We start from the raw sequence: 22274 nt of genomic DNA, 5'->3' as shown, positions 1-22274 counted from the left end.
GAGCCTAATTTTCATGGTTTCTCAACGAAATCCTGACTTCACCTGGAATGGACAGACACGAATAAAATGTGTGTGGTTCACAGTGTTCTCAGGATGACATTTTCTCTGCATCTCGTCTGGAAATGTGCATATATCCTACGTATCTGATGACTTGGTATCAGATACTGCTGATTTCATTTGTGCATTAACATGTTAAATGCTAACAGCTGTCAATACAGTATACAGTTGGCCCTCAGTATCCAAGGGGGATTGGTTCCAAGACCCCCATGGATACCAAAATCCATGGATGCTCAAGCTCCTCATGCACAATTGCATAGTACATGTGTAATCACTCATGTAATCCTCTTGCATACTTTAAATCATCCCTAGATTATTTATACTATCTGATGCAATGTAAATGCTATGGAAATAGTAAAAAACAATGGAAATGCTATGGAAATAGTTGTCTGCATGCAGCAAATTCAAGTTTTGCTTTTTGGAACTTTCTGGAATTTTTTTTCCCCCACAGATGCAGAGCCCTGGGATACAGAGGGCTGGCTGTGTAAGATCAGAAGCCGAGAAAACACATTTTCCTATTTTTCAGCATCTATAGTTTCCATGATACTCCATCAGCCACCCGACTTTTCAAGGTGACATATCTGACTTTCTCAGTAATATATTTTAACATGATTATGGCAGACACTTGATAACGTTTTGTTTTCTGAAGACAGGATACATCAGGCCACCAGAGGGCAATCACCCTAAACAGTAAAGGCTTTCCAAAAGAGCACAAAACCTCCGGACCACTGCTGTGATCAACAGCAAAAGCACTTTATGTGGCAAACACCCAAGAGGAGGGGTTCTATGCAAGGCAGGTGCGCTCTAACCATGCTCGACTCTACTTCTAATGTGTTGAGGGGGGCTGGGCAGGGGAGACAGGGAGATACATCCCGGTGCTCTCAATGCAGTTGTCTTCCCCTGTTACTGTCCCTCTGATGCTCCTATGCAGCCGTGGTCGTGAAACTCACCACCGCCCAAGGGACCCGGGCAATCGACAAGCCAGGGGACCGTGGACTCGGACTCAAAGCATCCCGCCCGTATCCACCCTGCATCTCACGTGCACCACACGCTACGCTCGGGGGGGGGGGGGGTCTAAGAAGCTGACTTCCTGCTGCAAGAAGCGGGGAAGAGTCTCTCGCTGCCCTCCTCCTCAGACGCACAAGGATGCGAGCCCGCCCAGCCCTTCCTGAATGTTTCTCTCTCTCTCTGCTTTGTACTCATTTCTTCCAACCTCTTCAGAGCCTTTGTGCCATTAATAATCATTCTCACTCATTCTTCTCAGGCTGTACATACGGTTGTAAAAAAAAAAAAAAAGGAGGGGTGGAAGGACAACGTTCTCTGAGGTTGCTTCTGCCGACCCGGGCTCCCGACATGCACGTCCCTGCCCGGCGTCAGGAAGGGAAGCCTCCGCCACCCCCTCCTCCCCTCACCGCAACCTGCCAGGGGCCCTGACTCCTTCCTGAACCAATGTCACAACGGGGCCTGACCGTCAAGCTCAACGCACTTAGTTCTCACCCCCAGCGCCTCCTCTGTGACGTCGGGCGCCGCTGGGTAACCTCTTCCCCGAATCTCCTCCCTTGTCGTCCACGACTGTGTCCCTTTCCCTCTCCGGCTGGTTTTCCTGAGCTGCCGATGCTCCTTTCCTGCCCTCCCCTCCCTCAGAAAGAGGTTTTGTTTTAGGGTCTTTTTCCCCTCCTCTAACTTCCCTTGTTCTTTAGTAATTTACTCCCTGCCCAAAGCTTTGCATAAAACGTGGAGGACTCTGTTCAAGTCCTATGCTTCTTACTACGCAAGAATCACCCCCAGAAATCTGTCCCCACAGGAATTTCAATGCTTTTTTTCCTGAGATTCTCCCCGATTTCTTACCTAATAACACCATTGCCATCGACTTCTCTCATGCAGACCCCAAACCTCTGATTCTCCTACACTCTTTTCCTGCCTTTTTTACCCTCCCCCTCCCTGTCTCCAGGACCTACTGCTTCTGCTCTGAAACCTCTCTCTCCATTTGCTCCTTCCAGCCTATTCCCACAGCCTCTGCCCTAGTTTAGATCTTACCACGTCACACTACCAAGTTGCTGCATTGCATTCCAAAATATCCACCTGGCATGTCACAGCCCAGTTACAAAGCTCCCATGGCTCCCTACGCTCTGCCAACGCCCTGGTCCGACGCTCCCTTCGACCTCTCCCAACACGATGCTCATCCCACGTCTACGCAATATTATCACATCTGAATCCTGATGCAATTCCACGTGTGCGGGTCTGTTTCTGTGCTGAACAGAAAGTCCCTATAGGACAGGAACGAGGTCGTAATTATCCTCTTATTTTCAAAGCCCAACAGTGCCTGGCAATAAACAGATGCTCACTTAACACATGTTTAATAAATCGAATATAAAAATGATTATAAGTCAATAAAAACTGTTAAAAAAAGTCGAATATAAATTGTTTATAAGTGTAACAGGCAATCTTTAGGAAATATAAAAAATGAATTTCAGGTATTTACATGAAAAGCTGGCAGATCATTTCGGTCTTCAAAGACAAGTTTGATTTTATATTTACATTACTTTATAGTCTAACTTTTAAAACTTTCTTGTATTGAGATATAACTGACATGTAACATTATATTAGTTCAGATGTACAGCATGATTTGACACTTTTTTATTTTGTGAAATGACCACCATGATAAGGCTAGTTAATATCCATTACCACATGCAGTTCAGAATTCTTTTTCTATGAGGGGAACTTTTAAGATCTACTCTCTTAGCAACTTCAAACGTACAATACAGTATTATTAACTGTAGTCACCATGCTATGCATCACATCCCATACAGTCTGATTTTTTTAAACTAGCATTTCCCACCAGTGGAGAGGCTGATTTTGAAGACAGGAGAGAATTCTATATTGCACCAGGGATGTTCAGAAACATCAATGAGCTATAATCTTAGAGCTTTGGCAGCCTCCCTTATATTAACTAATTAGAAACTGCACGTATTCATTAATTATCTATTATGTAGACAAGAGCAGATATTCACTATGGACTATGTCACACCACTATAGAAGAAAAGTTGATCATGGATGCTTCTGCCTAAGGAGCAAGGATTAGTTAACAATTTTGATCCTTTCATTAGTCTCTCTGATTGAAAAAAAAAAAAGGGAGAGAAATAGTTCAGGCTGTGGAACACTTGCATAATTTACACCTGGCATCACTCGTTCTAATCTTCCTTGTACCTTGATGCTCATTGTGTCTAAGCTACTCCCTTTAGGGTGCTACCAGATTTGGAGGACAGAGAGGGGACGTGGAGACAGAGAAACAGGACAGACAGGAAGGAGTCTGTTCTTTACTCACAAAGAGGTTTAACAACTAGGAGTGTCTTTGATGCCACCACTTGAAAAATACAAAACATTACTCATGAATCTTGATTTTACATTAAAGTATGTCAAAAGGAAAACCTTTCAATTAATGTATGCAGTGGGGGAGAATTAGAACAAAACAATGAAACAGAGGAGAACGTTTTATTACCGTTTACTGGACAAACCCACAAGAGATTCCCTTAGGCACTTGGATGTGACTCCTTACATCCTGCCAGGGTCGCGACTTGGGAGCAGGTGACTTAGATTCTTCTTTGCTCTCAGGTAACTTTCCTCCCCATGTACATGCACATCGGGGTCTATTTACCTCTCCTGGCCGGATCTTAATGTAGAAGTTGTTCCGCTTGTACGAGATTTTCAGAACCTTCGGCCAGGCGAACCTGTTGATGCGCAGCCGGTCGCGATAAATCAGCAAACCGCTCGCACAAACTCCTAACATGATTTCGACTCCTTCGGAATCCTGGAAAACAGCAGTAACAAACTACGGGTGAGAATCTCCCCTATGCCATCTATGGCTGGACGGCCGGCCGGGTGCACTGGTCAAGCCTCTGTGTTAGAACCAATAACTGACCCCCTGCAGCTCTGATTTAAACATGAAAAGTGATGCAGCCATTTTTTCAAACAGCACCGCTAAGTAACAGCATTTTGATGAAGACACATGTCACTACAGAGACTTGCTAGCGTGAGCTCCGCTTGGCCAGGTGTCCTGGACCCACCAGGGAAACACTGAGCACGGAGAAGGCCCGCCGGGCGCAGCAGGTCAGTGCCAGTTCCGGCTGGGAGCCTGGGCTCTCCTCCCTGAGGGCCGGGCGTGGCTCTGGCCACTTCACATATATTATTCACCATCCCCATGATTATTTTGAGATGGCCGCTGTTAATTATCCCCATAGTACAGACAAGAAAACTGAAGGCGACGTGTCCCAGGTGAGCACAAACGGCCTGGTTCCAGAGGCAGGACTTTGAACCAACATGTACACATACAGAGAAGCCTCGTCCTCTCCTACTGAGTGTTTTGGGACTTGTTCCTTTAAAAATAGCCTTTATTTTTTTTAATATCCCATTATTGTCAGAGTAAAATTTGAGTATCAAATAGTCTTTTTGAAATATGAGTGTACTCCTCAACAGGTCCCAAGACACACACACTGCCCAGTGGCACGTACCCTTAGTAATGGGGCTCATGTACACAAACACAGATGCAGTCTATAAATGCGCATACTTTCTAAACAAAACAAAACGGGTCCTGCTATGTCTGCAACCTGCTTTTGCTACCTGCACATTTCATCTGTCGCTCATTTCTTAGGGGTGAGTGATTAGAGGTCCCAGACGTCTTCAGAGATGTTCTACAAAGCTCACGAGACACGCCACAAGCAGTCTATGGCCCTGAGTGTTGTGATCGGGGGTAATCAGGGTAAAGTGAACCTCTGGGGCGGCTGAGTGGAGTGAAAACCAAGGACAGGAGGCAGGGCCATGTGAGGTGCGGTCCCTACTCCACCTCTCACTGGTTGTTGGAAGCAGGGGCACGTGGGGGCGAAGCTGAGGTCTCTGCCACATTCAGCGGCAGGGCTGTCCCCTCCCTGAGTCTCTGTTGCATCAGCAGAGGTGGGAGGGGAGCAGGGAAGAATTCAAACAGGGGATACTGACTCATTCGTGCCGGGCGAATTCACTTCCCAAACCCTGTCAGTGCAAAGCATGGGATGAACGTTTCCAGGATCGAAAACAGACATCTTGGTCCATCTCTGGGAAATGTAAGGTTACAAATACAATCTAATTGACTTAAAATGAAACATTCTTCCTTGGAAACGCATCACCCCATCAGACATGAAATTACAGAGTGGAAGTACTTGATGGCAGGATATTACAAGGTAATTAAGTTTGAGGAGATGGCAAAGACCAGGAACTGCCCACCATTTCTCAAGGGCTTTAACCTGAAAGACTTTAACCTGATGTTGGACGGAGCTGGCAGGATGGACCCTCAGGTCCAGCCCCCTTGCTCTCAGGACTGCACAGGTGAGCCCCCAGGCCACGGGCAGAACCGCCTGCAGGAGGGGGGCTGCTGGAGTGACTCCTCCTTGATTCGCTTTCTTTGTGATGAAGAGAGGACAGCAGTGCGGGAGACGCGCCTCTGGCCAAGGGAGGAAAAGGACATTTGCAACCTTTCCCACTATTATCTGTCTTCAATAATTTTTTTGTCAGTATTATGTAATCTATTCTAGCTCATTTCTTTTTAATGGAGGGACTGGGGATGAACCCAGGACCTCGTGCAAGCTAAGCACTCGTCCCACCACTGAGCTCTGCCCGCCCCACTATTATCTATTTTAAAATCACTCATTAGTGTCTTTGCATCACAAGAGAATGGAATCCCTCCACGGGAAAGACCAGGGAGGCTCCTTCGGGGCCTCCAACGCACACTCCTCTGTCTTGGCATCAGTGTTACCGCTGGCGCATGCCAAGCCAAGTGCCGAAGTGAACCCCCACTCCCCTCCCTTGTCCTGCAGCTCCCGCTGGTGGAGAGCGGGCTCTGCTCATCTTGGGAACCACACGGTCAGCACAGGGCCTGCCCGGCAGTGTTAAGCCATTATGTGTTTGTCGGAAGAAAAGGCAAATGGAGGAGGAAGATGGCAGGAATAAGCGAGGTTTAAAACTGGATGCGTGTTTGGCACAGCAGACAGGAAAAGGACACTGTGGATACCAAGGCTCTCCTGCAGCCCGCAGCAACGAGGCAGCCCGCTAGGTCTTTTGTACAGCCAGCCAGAGCCACAGTCCTCCTTGGTGACACATGGTTTCCTATCAACACACACAGTTCACGCGCCCTTCAGCAGGGATCTCTGAAGGAGCCCTGGAAAATCTCAGCCTGGCGTAGTCAAAATAAACGAGCGTCTGACTCGCTTAACTTAACACCACAGTTCCAGCTCTGCCGCCTGCCTCGTCTCCTGGTCCGTGGGACAGCCTCCGGTATGGATTTGTATCTACACTTCAGAATCTCACATGAAAGAAGTGGCTCTGGCAGAGCCTATTCAGAGTGACATTAAATGACAAACACGCAGAGACAGGCTTCCTATGGATGAAAAACAAAGCGTGAGGGATAGGGTTTCCACAAGGGACCTTCATCTAAGACGGGTGTTCATCTTTCTACAGAGCCCGTGGAGTCCAAGATCACCATTCAGAATTTCCAGATAGGTCCTAAAGCTCGGCGCCTTCCACACCATCAGGCGAGACAAGCGTCTCACTTATAACTGGAAATTCGCTCTGATTTAATTCAGTAAAATGTCCTTCTTGCTATGACTGAGGGCGGCTCCGTGAGTAAATGGAATCCAGAACCAAATCGCCCGTTACACTCAGTAGTCGGATGAAATCCTGTACCAGGCCGCACTGGCACCTCCTTAATTCCCTTTCTTTTTTAATTGGCAGAATTTCAGATCACATTATGGGATGAAAAAGCAGCCCTCCATTTTAACTTGGCGGCTGCAGCCACGTTACATGATTTCGTTTTTACCTACAGGAACGCGGATCCGTCCCGAGTTCCCCGAGTTCCTGTTCTCCTCAGTGGAGGCCCTAGTATTTCATTTATTAATTTTTCCCAGAGCAGTGAGTGAGTCACTGTGTGTCATGTAACGACAAACAGCTTTGGATTCACTCAAATTTCCAGGCTTCCGTCACTTCCTTCTCGTTTCCTTATCTTCTAGCCACGTGGGGAAAAACTCAAAGAGGAAAACAGTCGGAGTGCGTGTCCTTATTCGCTTTTTAGATCCTCACCCACCTTACAGCTGGCATCCACCGTAAAGCATTTTATCTGAGTGCAAAGGCAGTGAAAATGTAGAATAATTAACCAGCAAGTAAACAGAGCTACACCTGCTGCTGGAATCGCACACAGACGTCCAGGGGCTCGGGCTTCACACACTCGCGCGTTCCCGGGGGAAGCTCCGGCTGGGTCTCATCTCTCATGATGCACAAAATGACCCAACAGACCTGTGTTCCATTACCAGTCAGACCTAAGTTCATTTGACCCTCGCCATTCTCTTGACCAAACTCATGGTGGGTCAGTCAGCTTCCCCAAAGCCAACCGGGGAGCGGCTCCACCTGCAGCATCAACAGACCCTGCAGATCATGGACAGCCGCCCTCCCCCTGCCCAGGGTCCCCATGGAGGCTGAGATGTTTGCCTGGACAGAGCCGGCTGAAGCCCCCTTCATTTCCTGGCCCCAAGCCTGACCGTGGAAGACACTCGCTGGCCTGGGAGCCTGTTAACTGCATGTTCCCCGGGGTCCCGACCGTGCGATTGTGACCACTGTGTCCCTCTGAAGTAAAGGCACCTTCCCACACAAGAACGACGGCGCCCTGTCTGCCCTGATCAGAAGAATGTGCCCCGAGCTTCAAATCACTGATCTTTCCAACCCTCCTGAAGTACAGAACCCACCCCTAAGACCCTAACAAATTCCTTCTGTTTAGATGATAAATGTTTTCAGGGAAGCTTGCCTGCATGTCCACAGTGCTTGTAGTCAAGCTGTTCAAAGGACAGCTTAACGGTCCACACGCTCACTCTCCCAAGGTGGAAAAACAGAGATTCTGGAAGCAGGACATGGAGTAAAGGCTGCCGATGTGATCCTGCATTCTCACAGCCTTACCCCTCCTATAGTCCGGGTCCAACCGCTCTCTCCCTGAGACTCTGAAGCCAAGACACAGCCTCAACGAGTCACCCATCCACCAAGCCATCTTAGCCTGGCTGGTTGATTTCAACTGAACTTCAGAATAGCAATCTTATTTCAAAGTACTGATTATGTGTCATGGTGCCTAAACTTCGGAGAGAGAGTTTTTTAAATTTAACTTGCGTTTCCCGAGTGCCCGGTGGGTGTCCAGAGCAGAGGCACCAACGGTACTTGGCACGTAACATTTGTGACAACTGGGTCTTGGACACTCAAACAAAATGAGACAGAGAAGTCAGGAGTTTAAGCACAGCATACCTTGGCATGATGTAAATCCACCCCATACATGGAGAGTTTTTTGGCGTTTTCCAGAAAATGCATCTCTGCCTCTGCCGGCGTCATCCCTCTGATGAGAAAAAATAAAAGGTAAGACACTGATGCTTTTCTTGGACCTGGAGGGGCTGTAAAGTTTCCCGCTTAGCTCTCCTGCTAATAAGTAAGTTTGCTCAGAGACCCCAAGGATTTGCGCTTTGAGGGGGATGCAGGGGTGGGGGGCTGGAGAGTAACAGGAAAAACGGCTTTTAAAGGCAACATCACAAAGGGACGCCCTGAGCGAGAGCGTAACCACCCGGAGCTGCAGTCCGTCCCTAATGCACAGACGTCAGTCCCGGTAAAGGCAGGCGAGGCGGGGGCCGCTACCCCGCCGGGCACAGCTTCAGCGGGGCTCCGGCTCTGACCTGTGGCTCTTGTGCAGCTCGATCACTTTGTCCTCCAGCTCCTTCGTGTGGTTCGGCGCGAAGTGGAACTCGCTGATGTAGTCGCTCCCGCACTCCTCCGGGTCGTAGTCGCCCAGCTCTGACTGCACCGTGTAGGAGCCCAGCAGGGCGAGGGTGACGAAGGAGCAGGGCAGCCTTCCGGACACGATGTCGTCCCGCAGCTGCAAGCAGAGGTAGTACCTTCCGGGCGCCAAGAGCACGGAGCGGGAAGCGGGGTCAGGACACGTGAGAAGGCGCCTGCCCGGCACCAAGGGTGCCGCAAGCTCCGCCTCCCCGCGGGGCAACCCCTGGGACACCTTTCCCGGCATCTATCTTTGGATCTAGATTCACGGGGAAGACACGGGACTACAAAGTATAATATCTAGAGGTGAGTTAATGTTCACAGTAGTTTTACTGACCAAGCACAGAGTAAAAGAAACCTAAACACATATTCCTCTAACATTAAGACACTATTTAAAGTCAAACAAAATCTCTGGTGGAGGGAATCATAATATAAAAATGGTGATCTTAAATATAATTCTTAGGCCCCAACTAGCCTAAAGGAAGTCTCCTTCGGATGTCCAGATGCACGTCCTGCCGCGGGACCAAGGCGTGTTTCAGGTAACGCACCGGCTGCACCGCCGTGAACGCTGCTCGCCTTCCTGCATTCTGGGTGACCTGGTCTCTTTATAATAATGAACTTTCTCCTGTTCAAGTTCTCATTGCTTTATTTAGATAACTTCCTAGACTTGAAAGGATCTGAAGACTAACTTTGGAGAATGACTGCCTTAAAATCTGAGTACCTCATTGCTGTAAGTAAACAGTTTTAAATTGGGGGAATATAAAACATTTTCCCTATAATTTTGCCAATATCACACAAATATCGCCATTAACAGCTGACTTTTATCTTCTCTCTTATTCTGCTTCTAAGGGTTACAGATGTAATACTAACTCAGAAGTCTCCAAGGTAGGTGTGAACACTGATGCGTCTTAGTAATACTCTGCATGGCCCAGGATCTAAGTATAACAATAACATACACTTGGGACCTTTCATATAAGAAGTGAACTGTTCATCTGTTGAAGCAGAGAATAAAGTCTTAAAGCCCCTTCTAAATATGGGGCCTTGTAATTTTAAGCTGATAATACAAGCATCCAGATACAAAAACTTCTACACACTTCACAGGCTCTACAAACATGACACTAATCGAAAGGCGCTGGATTCCGAACCCAGGCACTGACAGGCTCTCTACGGTGAATTAGCCACTATTAAATTGTTCCTCAACGTGACTAAGAAGTATCTTTGAATGAGAAGTTACAAATTGCATTTATATTTAATGCAAATGTAAAGGAAAAAAACTAGCTTTCACCTTTCTCCTAACATGTCTGCTGAAACTATTTTTAATCACAGCAAGTGATTGAATTGAAGCTTTTTGAGTAATTTCTCTCTCTTGAAAAGCCTGCCAATGAAGGACGTCAGGCCACACTGCACAAGGTCGCTCTGACTGGCTGTCAACTCGCTCCCAAACCCAGTGAGAAAACCAGGGCTTCCCAAGGAGGAAGCACTGGAAGAGGCCCAGGAGGACACGCAGCGAACCCAGGACAGCCCTGATGCTCGGTCATCACGCCAGAACGCGAGGTTCCTTTCCTGTTGTCTTTTTCCCCCAAAATGAGTTAACCATTTTGCTTGCATACATAGGTCATGGAAGGTAAACTATTCAACGAGTACGTGCTCATGTGTATGAGTGTGTGTGCGTGCATGCATGTGTGCTTTTTTAAAACAGCTATCACCTATCAGATTGGTTATATAAAGGGCATAAGCATCCGAAGACACGTTTTCACTGTAAGTTTTAAAGCAGGAGCACTAAGAATGGCTGTAGCCCTTAAGGCTGAATCCCAGCCAGCCTGGCGGTGGTGGGTGGACAACACCCCTCAGTTCTGCTGATGCTCAGTTTCCCACCAGGGTCAGGCAGAGGGAAGTGTCAGCTCACCACCGAGTCAACTGCGAACACACATGATCTGGCAAATCTTCCCTTCAGATGCCTGCTCTTACCCAGTTGCCTCTTGTTTGCCACCTCAGCCTGGGTGACTGATGGTAAGGTTCCCAGCGGTAAGCACGCTCTTCTCGGGAGAATTTAAGAGAAGCACGACCCCCCGATATGCCTGCCTTGTTCAGGGCCAACTGTCAAATACCTGGTGATATCTTCAGAGAGCTGGGCGGGGTCTGGCGGGTAAAACTTCACACTGAATGAAAAGTGCCAAGCACCACCTACAGAGAGGAGAGGAAAGTCAGAATAAATACTTGGACGTTCCCTTTACACTTACTTTACTAACCGACAGCTGGAACTGCCCTAGCTTCTGACACAAACGCAGGCGACCTTTAAAAATTTTTTTTATTAATTGAAGTGTAGTCGATTCACAATGTTGTGTTGGTCTCTGGTGTGCAGCCCATTGACTCAGTTACATACACACATAGGTATATATTCTTTTCCATTAAGGTTACTACAAGGTACTGAATACAGTTCCCTGTGCTATGCAGCACTTTTCATCATCAACAGAAAAGGACGTCTCCCTTCAATGAGACCCACAGGTAGGTGTGAAAGTTGATCTAGTTTCTCCGCTTTTCTGCAGTCAAATCCTCCTCACTAGCAAGGAAATTGACTGGGCTTCCTCCCTTTCCCAGGGACGGAGGAAAGCCTTGGGAAGATGGAAAGAAGTGAATGATACGGACAATCCTCAATCACACGAGTCTGGAGATCATCAGAATCCACTGCTCTGAAGTTCTGGGACGCGCACATGCCGACACCACAGACGTGATCCCACTGCCTCTGTCCTGTTGGCTTTGTTATTACAGGTCAAATCCCATAATAAGGCATGTCAAGGGACTGTTCAAGATATTTTTATTTTATGGGAAAGGTTTGCTGTCATATTAAGAAATGAGCTGCTCTATGGGCTTCGGAAAGTTCTTACTTGGGGAAACTTTTTTTTAATTAAAATATAGTCAGTTTACAATGTTAATTTCTGGTGTACAGCATAGTGATTCGTTTTTTTTTTAATTGAGTTATAGTCAGTTTACAATGTGTCAATTTCTGGTGTAGAGCACACTTTTTCAGCCATACATGAGTACACATATATTCATTTTCACATTCTTTTTCACCATGAGCTACCACAAGATCTGGCATGTATTTCCCTGTGTTACACAGTGATCCGTTTATATATATATACATATATATATATATATATGTATATATATATAAACTACGTCGTCTGGCAGGGACAGCAGCCGCAGTCCTTCTAAAGGACATGTTGTAGGACCAGGCATTACTGGAGGCTTAATGCTATTTCTAAACCACTCAGAGAATATTTCTGAAACCTGGGCTCTAAGAATTGTAAGGCATAAAATATTTGCCCATCAAATATATTTCTAGTGATTGTTTTCCTCACTGGTCTCCAAAGAGTCCTTTTGTTATTCTAAAAATAGTCCGATTTGTTTTTATTTTCCTCTTGATTCCGAGCTACTTCCTGCTAAAACAGAATTGCTGGCCGACGGTGAGGTTCATAATGAGAGCTGGCTTCCCCCCAAGCAAGTGGAATTAAAACTAATGGATTAGTTATGGGAAGTGGATTTATTGCCCTTTATAATTTTTATCCACTTCAAAGTGAATCCAATGAACAGTTCAGCAACGTAATTAAACCACCTCATCATAAATTCGGGTAAATACTCTAAGTTGGAGACTAAGACGTAATGAAAGTAGAAGAAAGATATTTCAGTGCAAAAATCCTCATTACAGGAAAGTGAGTTTCAAACGACAGTGGGCCTCAGGCAGCGTCTGAGGTGCCGGTTAAAAATGCCAACTCCGAGGCTCCACCCAGAGGCCGTACCCCAAAGATCTGCAACATGGCCCAGGAATTCGCGGCTTCCTCTGAGGTTCTAATAGAGTGGGGCTTGGGGGGCCACGCTTAGAAAAATCACGGATCCTAAGGAATCCACTTTCCTCAGGTTATAACCCAAACAATCAGAAGGTTTTGCAGGACATGATTTTGCAGGGAAAGTTTAAGGAAAATGCAATCTACACCATAGTCAAGAAAAAAAAAATCCAGTTAAATGAGGCATAAAACTTGAAATGAATGAGAGTCAGATTAAAGCTGAAATACGTAGCCCCATGAAGAGTTTGCTGAAAACCAACCACCGGGAGGATGTGGTGATGCCAAAAAGAGGCCTGCCAGCCCGTGTCTGCTCAGATGACGGCCCTGCTTAGAGACAAGAAATGAAGCAGCCTGCCTGTGCACAATGCCGTTCCGCAATGCCGATGTCGGATTTTAAGTGACACATTTATAATAAACAGAAAATTGTCAACCTGAAGAGAATTCATTCTTTTATTTATTTATTTTTATTTTTTATTTATATATATATTTGGGTGGGGAGATAATTGGGTCTATTTATTTATTTTTAGAGGAGGTACTCGGGACTGAGCCCAGGACCTCGTGCATGCTAAGCATGTGCTCTACCACTGAGCTATACCCTTCCGCCCGAGAATTCATTCTCATGAAAAAAATTCTACCTTTGGTCTTTTATGCCTGCCAAATCTTAAAATTTCTTAATATACTACAATTAGAGCATAAATTACTATAGGTCATCTATTTTCTTCCCAAATTTCCACGTATCTATATATGCATAACTGTTTTCAAACAAAAACGATTTATTTCTCTCACTAACATCTGACTAATGGGAGCCGAGACATGCTTATTCCACTCACCCTATTTAATAGCTACCTAGAATTTCAAGGTACAGCTATTTCATGATTGATGTAATCATTTCTTTATAAACGGATATTTGAGTTGCTTCCAGTTTACTGTTACTGCAAATGGTGTCATCGTGAGCACATGTACACATACGCACAATTTCCCTCTTGCACATACATAGTTACATTTCTACAAGTAAAAATTAACAGTCAGAAATAAACACATTTTTCATTTTAATAAACACACAAAGTGCCTAAAAGGGTTATGTTTCTACCAATTGTGCACAAAATTGTCAATGCAGGGTATTACTAACTTTTACAAATTTTTGCTAATCTGAGTAGATGAAAAAAATGTCTGATTTTAATTTGCATTTAATTATTAGTAAGACTTAGCACCTTTTGTGTAAAATGATTATAAATCAATAAAAAATGTTAAAAAAAACTGTATAGCACAGGGAAATATACACAAAATGTTATGATAACTCACAGAGAAAAAAATGTGACAATGAGTGTGTATATGTCCATGAATAACTGAAAAATTGTGCTGAACACTGGAATTTGACACAACATTGTAAAATGATTATAAATCAATAAAAAATGTTACAAAAAAAAAAAAGACTTAGCACCTTTTGTATTACTTACTAGTTACTCATGTTTCAGTTTTGTGGGCCATTCATGTATTTAGTTTGTCCATTAGGAAATACATATTTCTTTACTTCTGGAGGGGAGATTAGATTTATACATTTATTCATATTTGGAGGAGGTACTGGGGATTGAGCCCAGGACCCTGTGTACGCCAAGCTGCGCTGCCACTTGAGCTACTACACCCTCCCCTCAAGAAATACGCATTTCTTATTTTGCCTTTAGGGGCCAAGAAAATAAGATGTTACAAGACAGTAAACTTCAGTCTGACCTGTTATTCCATTTCTAAACTATTCAATGACTATTACTTTTAGCTTGACTGCTTGCCTGTGGCAGCTGGAATTAATATGACATTAATAATTAAGTTTGGAACTTTTAAATGACTGTCAACTGGAGCATCGCTTGATTAAACCAGATTTCACAGCTGTGTACAGGCAAGGAACGAGGTCAAATGTCATGTGATTTTTATCCTTGAGTTGTGATAATTAATACTGGGTATCTGAGTTAGGACCAACCTGCCAAAGATAAAATTTGAGATCTTAATCTCTGTCTTTCAAAACAGTGTGTTCACACCAGCCATGTGGGAACGGGCTGTCAATTCAGACAGCTCCACTCTCGGAAAATCTTCACATTTCCACACAGAATAACCCAAAAGAACTTACTCCGTATCTGTTTTTTAATTTCCTTAGCAGGATCCAACCAATTCTGAAAAAGAAACGAGAGTTTGAACATGAATCAGAGAAGAATAAAGATGACTCAATGCCGATCAGGGAGCCACACGGACTAAAGCTATTTGAGAGGGCGGGGTTGCCGAGGGCCTCCAAGCAGGGTCCTTCCACACATCTGCTGCCCCCTTCACTAGCCCCGCGAGGGCCCAGGCACCGTCTAACGAGAAGATGTGCGCATGCACAAGTCAGGCCTGACAAATTTCTTTTCTTCTACAACCACTGCCCCCAGGGATTCAAGCTGGCACACAGAGGAGAAAATTGCTGGATCCTAGGTTCAAACAAATTACGAGAACAAACTAAAGACAGTCATCCCTTGGTGACTGCAGGGGCTGGTTCCACGGCCCCGGAGGACACTGAAATCTGAAGATGCTCAAGTCTCTTTTATAAAACGGTGCAGTACTTGTCTGTAACCTACACAATCCCTCTGTATACTTGAAATGGTCTCTGGATTAATATATAACACCTAATACAGTGTAAATAGTTGCCGAGGCATTGACCAAGTTTTGCTTTTTGGAACTTTCCAGGATTTTTTGGAGGGGGGAGTATTTCTCATCTGCTGTTGGCTAAGTCCACAGAGGTGGAATCTGAGAATATGGAGCGCTGACTGCACATGCAACCTGACCACAGATGTCCGAGCCATTCAGCCCCATATAGTGACTTCTGTGATTACAGATTTTTTCGGCACCTACTTAGAAAACTTTCCTTAACAAACGAACACTTGTTTGAGACTTATGATCCTCCTCATCAGAACACTCGGTGTTTCACAATGAAGTCAGACACCACCCGGTGAATCCAGGAGATGTGAGAATGGCTCACTGCACATCAACAAAACAAACAACACCCCCGCGCACCATTTCTGTGACTCCGTTTCCAGTCTTAAGACAATGGAAACAGTTTCTTCTTTATTTTTCAGGTAATTGTGATAATTAGTAAAGTCTCTGAAAGAGATTGCATTACTCAGGTGTCTGAGTCTGGAGGGTATTACATTAAACGCCGACTGAATACATCAGACAACCACCAGGACATGAACCGTCTCATATTTTGATTCGGCAAGTACGTGAAAGCAGGCTGAGAGGACCTAACAGTAACATGGCGTCTGGTGAACATGTTTTCTGTGTAAGTCGCAACATACTTGATTTTCATTGGCTCAAATCCACTGAAACAGATCATCCTCCCGAAAGCACCATATATAATGCTTTTCTGGAACCATAAATAACTCAAGCATGAAAACCAGAAACATGACTTACTGTTTCCAAAATACTCAAGATGAAAGGAAGCTGTCAGTCAATTCCCTCATGAAGAAACAAGGTGAGGAACAGCAGCATTTAGGGCCTCTGAGCAGCGAACGTGAGGGTGTGAGGGGAGGCGGAGGAAGCGATTTACCAACTGAGCCCTAGCTCATCGCTCGCGGTGAAGAGCAGCCGTCGCAGGCTGCAGTGCTTTTAAGCACTCACCTTCTGGTTCTCAGCATCTCGGTATGTAAGCCCGAAGTAGTCTTTTTCTAGCAAATTCAGATGTTCACATACTTTATCAAACAGCACTTGGCCTCTGGAGCGTTTCTATGGAAAACAAAACAAACACAAGTCAGTGAGTGTACACACACACAACAAAGGTTCTCTCAATGGCCATGAATAAAAATGGGCCAAATTTCAAATACTGCTTGCTGTAACTGTTCAGTAAGTGGCAAGCGGTGCGACCACATCGCATCTCCTCTTTAACCAGAAACGAGGCTCAACACAGTGGACCTAACCCTACAAAGACCAGCTCCTACAAACAAACAGCAAACCCCAGTCACTCCTGCCAGCGCGTGAGCACAGGCGACCTGCGGATGGCTTCTAAACGGAAGTAGCTGGGAAAGTGATGTGGTGCTTGGAAGCCTCAAGTATCTTCTGAAAGATAAAAATCCTGACACTCAGAGCATTAAAGGACCCACAACGGCTGTGTTTCAAAATATCCAAACTCACTCCCCAGCATGGTCAGATTCTGAGCCTAGAAGAACTGGCCCCATTCCTTGCTTCAGACAGAACTTCCCTTAAAACTTTACATCCCAGACCTTACTTAGAAATTCTAGTTATGGCTCTGTTTCTAAAGCTCATTAAACTTTATTCATTTATTATTTTTTCCCCTGCCACAAATTTCAATTTTGTTATCACAGTGTTCAACTTTCTTTTAAAATTTTTTTAGAGAAAATCCTTCTCACTAAACATAACAAAAACGTTCATTAAGTTGAAAGATTTTAGTTATTTCTGATATCATTAATTTTTTTAATGTACAGTGATGTAGCTGTGCATTAAAAAATAAATTATTTTAAAATATAATTTAAAAATTATAAATCTAAGATGGAGATACACGTGTTGTACTTTTGGTCATAAAGCAGTCAGTTGGAGAAAGAAAAAAGGCAGTCATCTGGGGAAAAAAAGTCCATCGGCTTAATTTATGGTGATACACAGAGTCGTATTTTCATTTAAACCTTCAAAGGCCTTTCAGCTTGGCCTTGGAGTCTGAGATGGATTAACTGGCAACAATTAAGCTAAACTATTTTCTGTTTGTGCAGTACCAGCATTTCACATCTCATACATTAAGCATATTTGTCTTTAAGATTTAATGTAATACCGGAAATATGAAAACCGATAAACAACGAGCAGCCAAATGAGTAAGTATCTGGAGGATCCGGAAGTGGTACTTTCTGTGTAACTGTGATTATATTGGAAATTAATTCGTCCCCTCAAGCGCAACTCTTCAGGAAAAAAGATACATTTATGATAGAAACATGAAGCCTGGATTGTATCAATGGTGTAATTGAAAAAAGTTTAATAACGTATGAAAACACACTGCATGTTAGCAAAACTACATACCAGTGCTCCATGGGTATGACTAAGCCTCGTGACAATGAAATGCTGCTCGCTGCCTTAAACGCTTTATTTGTAAGTAACTGCATATTACTTCTGAATGATGCCCCACAGATTACAACGTTTTCACACAAAAAAGGTCGGTTCCTCCAATGTCTCCATTGGTATTACCTCCACTTGAGAGGTAAGGACACAGAGGTTCAGAGACGTTAGACGGGGGAGGCAGTCTTGTGCACTGGCTGTGACGGTGGCTTTAGCAGACAAACCTGGGCTGCATCTTCACGAGGGCCCCGCAGCTGTGCGCACCTCTCTGCTTTCCCTCTTGAGACCGTCTACTTCTTTGGAGTGGTTGGCATTAATATAAAGTATTCAAACTCGGTCCAGCGACGGCACATAGCAGGCATCCCACAGATGTCAGCTACTATGGCCCAAGTGAAGGACAAATGGCAGAACACATGACACAGACCTCAGGATGCACCTCTGCTGTCGGAGCACACGCAGGTCCTCGTGGTGCCAATCGGCATCCTTGGTGTTAACCTGCCTGCTCTTTCTTTAGTTATTAATGATCTGTTCACTGCCTAATGGCTTTAACTAGACCACAACACACACACACAAATACACATCAGTGTCTGGACGAGTATTTCCTCAATGAGTAAAAACAAAACAAAACAAATGCAAATAAGTAAGCTTTCCTCTGCAAAGCCTTCTCTGTCCTCTGGCCCAGCAGACCACAGCCAGGCCCCGGTGCAGGAATTATTCTGGTGCTCTGCAGGCTGCCTTGGGCTTTAATGAGCTGTCTTCTGACGGCTGTGTTCTTGCTTTTGTCTAACAGGTGGAAGGATGAGCTCAGCACAGACCACTGTGCTAACTAGTTCTTCAGTTTCTGGCTTCTCACAATTTGATTTCTGTCCATGACTCACAGCTCTCTCTTGAGTAGACCAGGCTTTTTCTGATGATTTTAAACATATCTGAAGTCTAGAAACGGTTCTTAAGACAATTACATGGTGGTCCATTCTTCATACTGAAGGGGTTTTTTTGGTTTGTTTCTGTTTGTTTGTTTTGGCTCTCAGAACCCAGACGAGTTGTCCAGAATCCATTCTTGCTGGTTAGATGTAAACGACGAAATTCCTACCTGCTAACATCACCACAGCTGCCGGCTCGCTGGATGACAGCGGAAAGGCCTCTCGCGTCCTTTGGGCCTTCACGTGCTCATCCTTGAGTGAGGATGGGAGGCTCTACGGAGCACGGTGAGACTGAGATAAAGGCCACCTGGGCCCCTCTGCTCAAGGCCGACATCACTACTGACCACCGCCCTCCGCACACGCAATGAGAGACACACGGGCCCTGGATGGAGTTGGGACAGGACACACAGAGGCACTATTTCCCAGCCCTCTGCAATCACTCCCAACTCCCTCAAATTCTTGATTCTTCTTACTCAGGAGATTTTTTTTTTCCTAGCAGATGATCTGACTTTTCAAGTCAATGAGTTCTGCATGCTGACCGTGCGCCTCTGTAGGTCATCACACCTACAACATGGCTGAAATCCTACAATCACCAGACCTTACAGAGAATTTAAATACTTGGTTCCCAAAGATCTGATGTTCCGTAAGTGACCAACTCTAGCTACCTTTCTGTCACTGGGTGTGTTTATAAACAGCCATAATGAATCAAGACTCAGTATATTAAAAAACACCTTTTTGACAGAGGAATTCTAAATCAGTGGATAATTTACCTAACCAGAGAAGATGAACAGTTTCTAGTCTCATTTGCTGTTTTCTGTGAGTTGTTAAGTCACGTCTCTGACTCAAAGGCATTCTCGGTTCATGTAACCAACTCGCTATTAGCAGCTGGACACCCAGAAAAATTGATTTTGCTTTCCTGGAATAACAGAACTCCTGTTTCAACTTCTTTGGGTAGGTGCCAAGGAGCATGATGGTTAGATCATATAGTAAGAATGTGTTTAGTTTTATAAGAAACCAATGGTGGATTTACAACATTGCATTAGTTTCTGGTGTACAGCACAGTGATTCAATTAGACGCACACATGTAAGTATTCCAACAAATGCCTTCTGAGGACCACAACCTTGGTTCATCTGGAGTTTCCCTCAACTCATCCGTCCCCTGGTTATTCTGAATCATCACAGCAAATCACTTAATCTCTACGCATCTCAGTATGTAACTCTGCTCTTTTAAAAAATGTCATCTCAATACCTTTATTACATCTAAACAGAATTAGCAGTCAGTCCTTAACATCACCAGATACTGAGTCAGTACTTTAATTGACCCAATTGTTTCAAAGATTTTTTTTTTCTTTTTCGTTTTGTTTGATAAGCCAATATACTGCAGTTGCCTAAATATTTCTCGGGTCTCTCTTAATCCGAAACTTCTCCACTTAGCTTAGTTTCCCCCTTGAAATTAATTTGTCTAGGAGACCAGGTCATTTGCCTTTAGAGTTCCCTCAGTTGAACTCTCCATGGAGTAATTTAACATGTTTTCCTGCCTTCTTCATTTCCTGTAAATGGAGAGTAAATTCTAGAAGCTTGATCAGATTCTTGTTTGACTGTTTCCCATAAATGATGCTGTGTAATTTCATCAGGAGACATAAAATGACTCTTTTTTTTTGGGGGGGTGATATTAGCAGTCATCAGCACTCATGATCACTGCCCTAGACACATTCATCTGAGGCGGCAAGATGGAAATATTCCAATCTTAACCATTCCTTCTCCATGGATTAGCTGGAGTCTGCCTGTGCAGAGACCCTCCTCTTGGTCAGAATTATGTATCCAGTGACACAGTCTGACAGTGGAAGTCAGGGTTCACCAGCATTGATGCCTTTTCCTTTATCCAATTTCAAGATAACGAGTTAGCTCTCAAGCACCACCCAAAAGTCACCAAGGAGAATTTCTGCTTTATATTCTCACTGAGAATTCATGGACTAAATCAGCTTTGAGGCATTTCAGTCCACTGTGGGTGTTCCCTATACTGATGCCCTAAATGTCTCCCTAATGCTCTGCCTCGCCCTTTGCCTGTCACCTCTCCCATCCTTCATGATGCCTCTCCAGGGCCACTTCTTTAAAGCCTTTCCCATCCTCCCAGCCAAATGTGACTTTTCTCTCTCCTGCAGACAGGATCACACTTCATGGCACCACGAGGGCACTTTCCATACCCTGCCTTACATCCCAGCTGCCCCTCTGTGAACTCCCTGAATATCCCGGCAGAATACAGAGATGTTTCCGCTGGCATCCTGCCTCTTGTATTTATCTGACATGGAGCCTCATTTTGGTCAAATACCATTAAGAGATTAAAAAGGTCACTTGAAACTTTACATAAAATTTTTCTTACTTGCGCATCATAACCAATGTCGTAGATGCAATATTTTAAACTCATGGTTTCCAACTGTGGGCCCTGGGAGCATTTAAAATATGCCACTGTCCAGGAACCCCCTCAGGTCAAATAAATCAGACTTTCTGAAGCTGGGCCCAAGGCCTCTGCATGTTTTCAAGATCCCAGGGAATCCATACAGGCAGGGCTGAAAGGTACACTAGCTACATTAAGTTTACTGCTTAGAAATTCTTAAATATGGGGGCCCTAAAGCAATTTCTTCTTTTTCTGAGCGAATGTGTAACTTTTTCAGACCTGGTTCAGGCTCACACCAATCTCATGTAGGCTCACTGGTCCCCACATTCATAACTGCATTGCTATCATTTTTATTCACACATGTACACACGCTCGAAATCTTAAGACATCCTTTCCACCAGATTTTCTAAAGAAATCTAAGTTCTCACGAAACGATACACCGTCCAAATGCTGACATAAAATGCTGCCAATGAGCAATGATAAACCAGCAGACTACAAAACCAACCAACCAACCAATCAACCAACCAATGAACTTGCATTTAAAGCTAAGGACAAAATACACAAAATAGAAATGCTTTTGATTTGGTTGAATTTTTTTAAAGGGAGTGGCACTGAGGGGAGGGTATAGCTCAGTGGCAGAGTGCATGCTTAGCATGCACCGGGTCCTGGGTTCAGTCCCCAGTCCTTCCATTAAAATAAATAAGTAAATACATACATAAATACATAAACAAACAAACCTAATTACCCCCCCCCCCAAGAACATTAAAAAAAGAAAGGAGTGACATTTTCCCTTGGTAGAGCTAAAATATAGACTTTTACTCAAGAACCTGCTACCTTACTAAAAATGACCCAGGCAAGTTGTCTTGATTTCCTCTTCCGTGAAAGAGCGGAAGCATTCACGTCTTCCTAGCAGGCTGGGGAGGCGCTGGGAGGAGCGAACACGGGGCACTGAACTCAGGGGAGGACCCCGGGAGTGAGGGCTGCTCGTGACGGCCGGCCGGCCTGGGGGCAGGGCACCCGCGGCGCCTTCCCCGAGATGAGCGCCGGCTGGCCTGCAGCCGCCGGACATCATTTCTCCAGCCGTGCTCGGGACAGTGCGCGCACAAGCAGGGGGCACAAATTGTACTGGATCTCGGCACAAGGCTTCACGAGAATTTATCT

General features: G+C 44.9%; 1 protein-coding gene across 18 annotated transcripts in view; it reads right to left on the bottom strand.

Annotated features, from left to right (window-relative positions):
- Window positions 1-22274, bottom strand: part of EPB41L3 (erythrocyte membrane protein band 4.1 like 3) — a 171735-nt gene that overhangs the window by 29273 nt on the left and 120188 nt on the right. For all 18 annotated transcript variants that reach the window (XM_032467488.1, XM_032467483.1, XM_032467487.1 and 15 more), the window contains 6 exons: window positions 16362-16466; window positions 14842-14884; window positions 10989-11064; window positions 8781-8999; window positions 8362-8449; window positions 3713-3865 (listed from right to left, as the gene is read on the bottom strand). In XM_032467488.1, the coding sequence (XP_032323379.1) occupies window positions 3713-3865; window positions 8362-8449; window positions 8781-8999; window positions 10989-11064; window positions 14842-14884; window positions 16362-16466 (684 nt within the window). The remainder of the gene's footprint in view (window positions 1-3712; window positions 3866-8361; window positions 8450-8780; window positions 9000-10988; window positions 11065-14841; window positions 14885-16361; window positions 16467-22274) is intronic.

This window comes from Camelus ferus, chromosome 24, assembly GCF_009834535.1.
Source record: "Camelus ferus isolate YT-003-E chromosome 24, BCGSAC_Cfer_1.0, whole genome shotgun sequence".
In the NCBI taxonomy this organism is placed as follows: domain Eukaryota; kingdom Metazoa; phylum Chordata; class Mammalia; order Artiodactyla; family Camelidae; genus Camelus; species Camelus ferus.
Note: the sequence above shows the minus strand (reverse complement) of the source record. Positions and strands in the feature narration are given on the sequence as shown.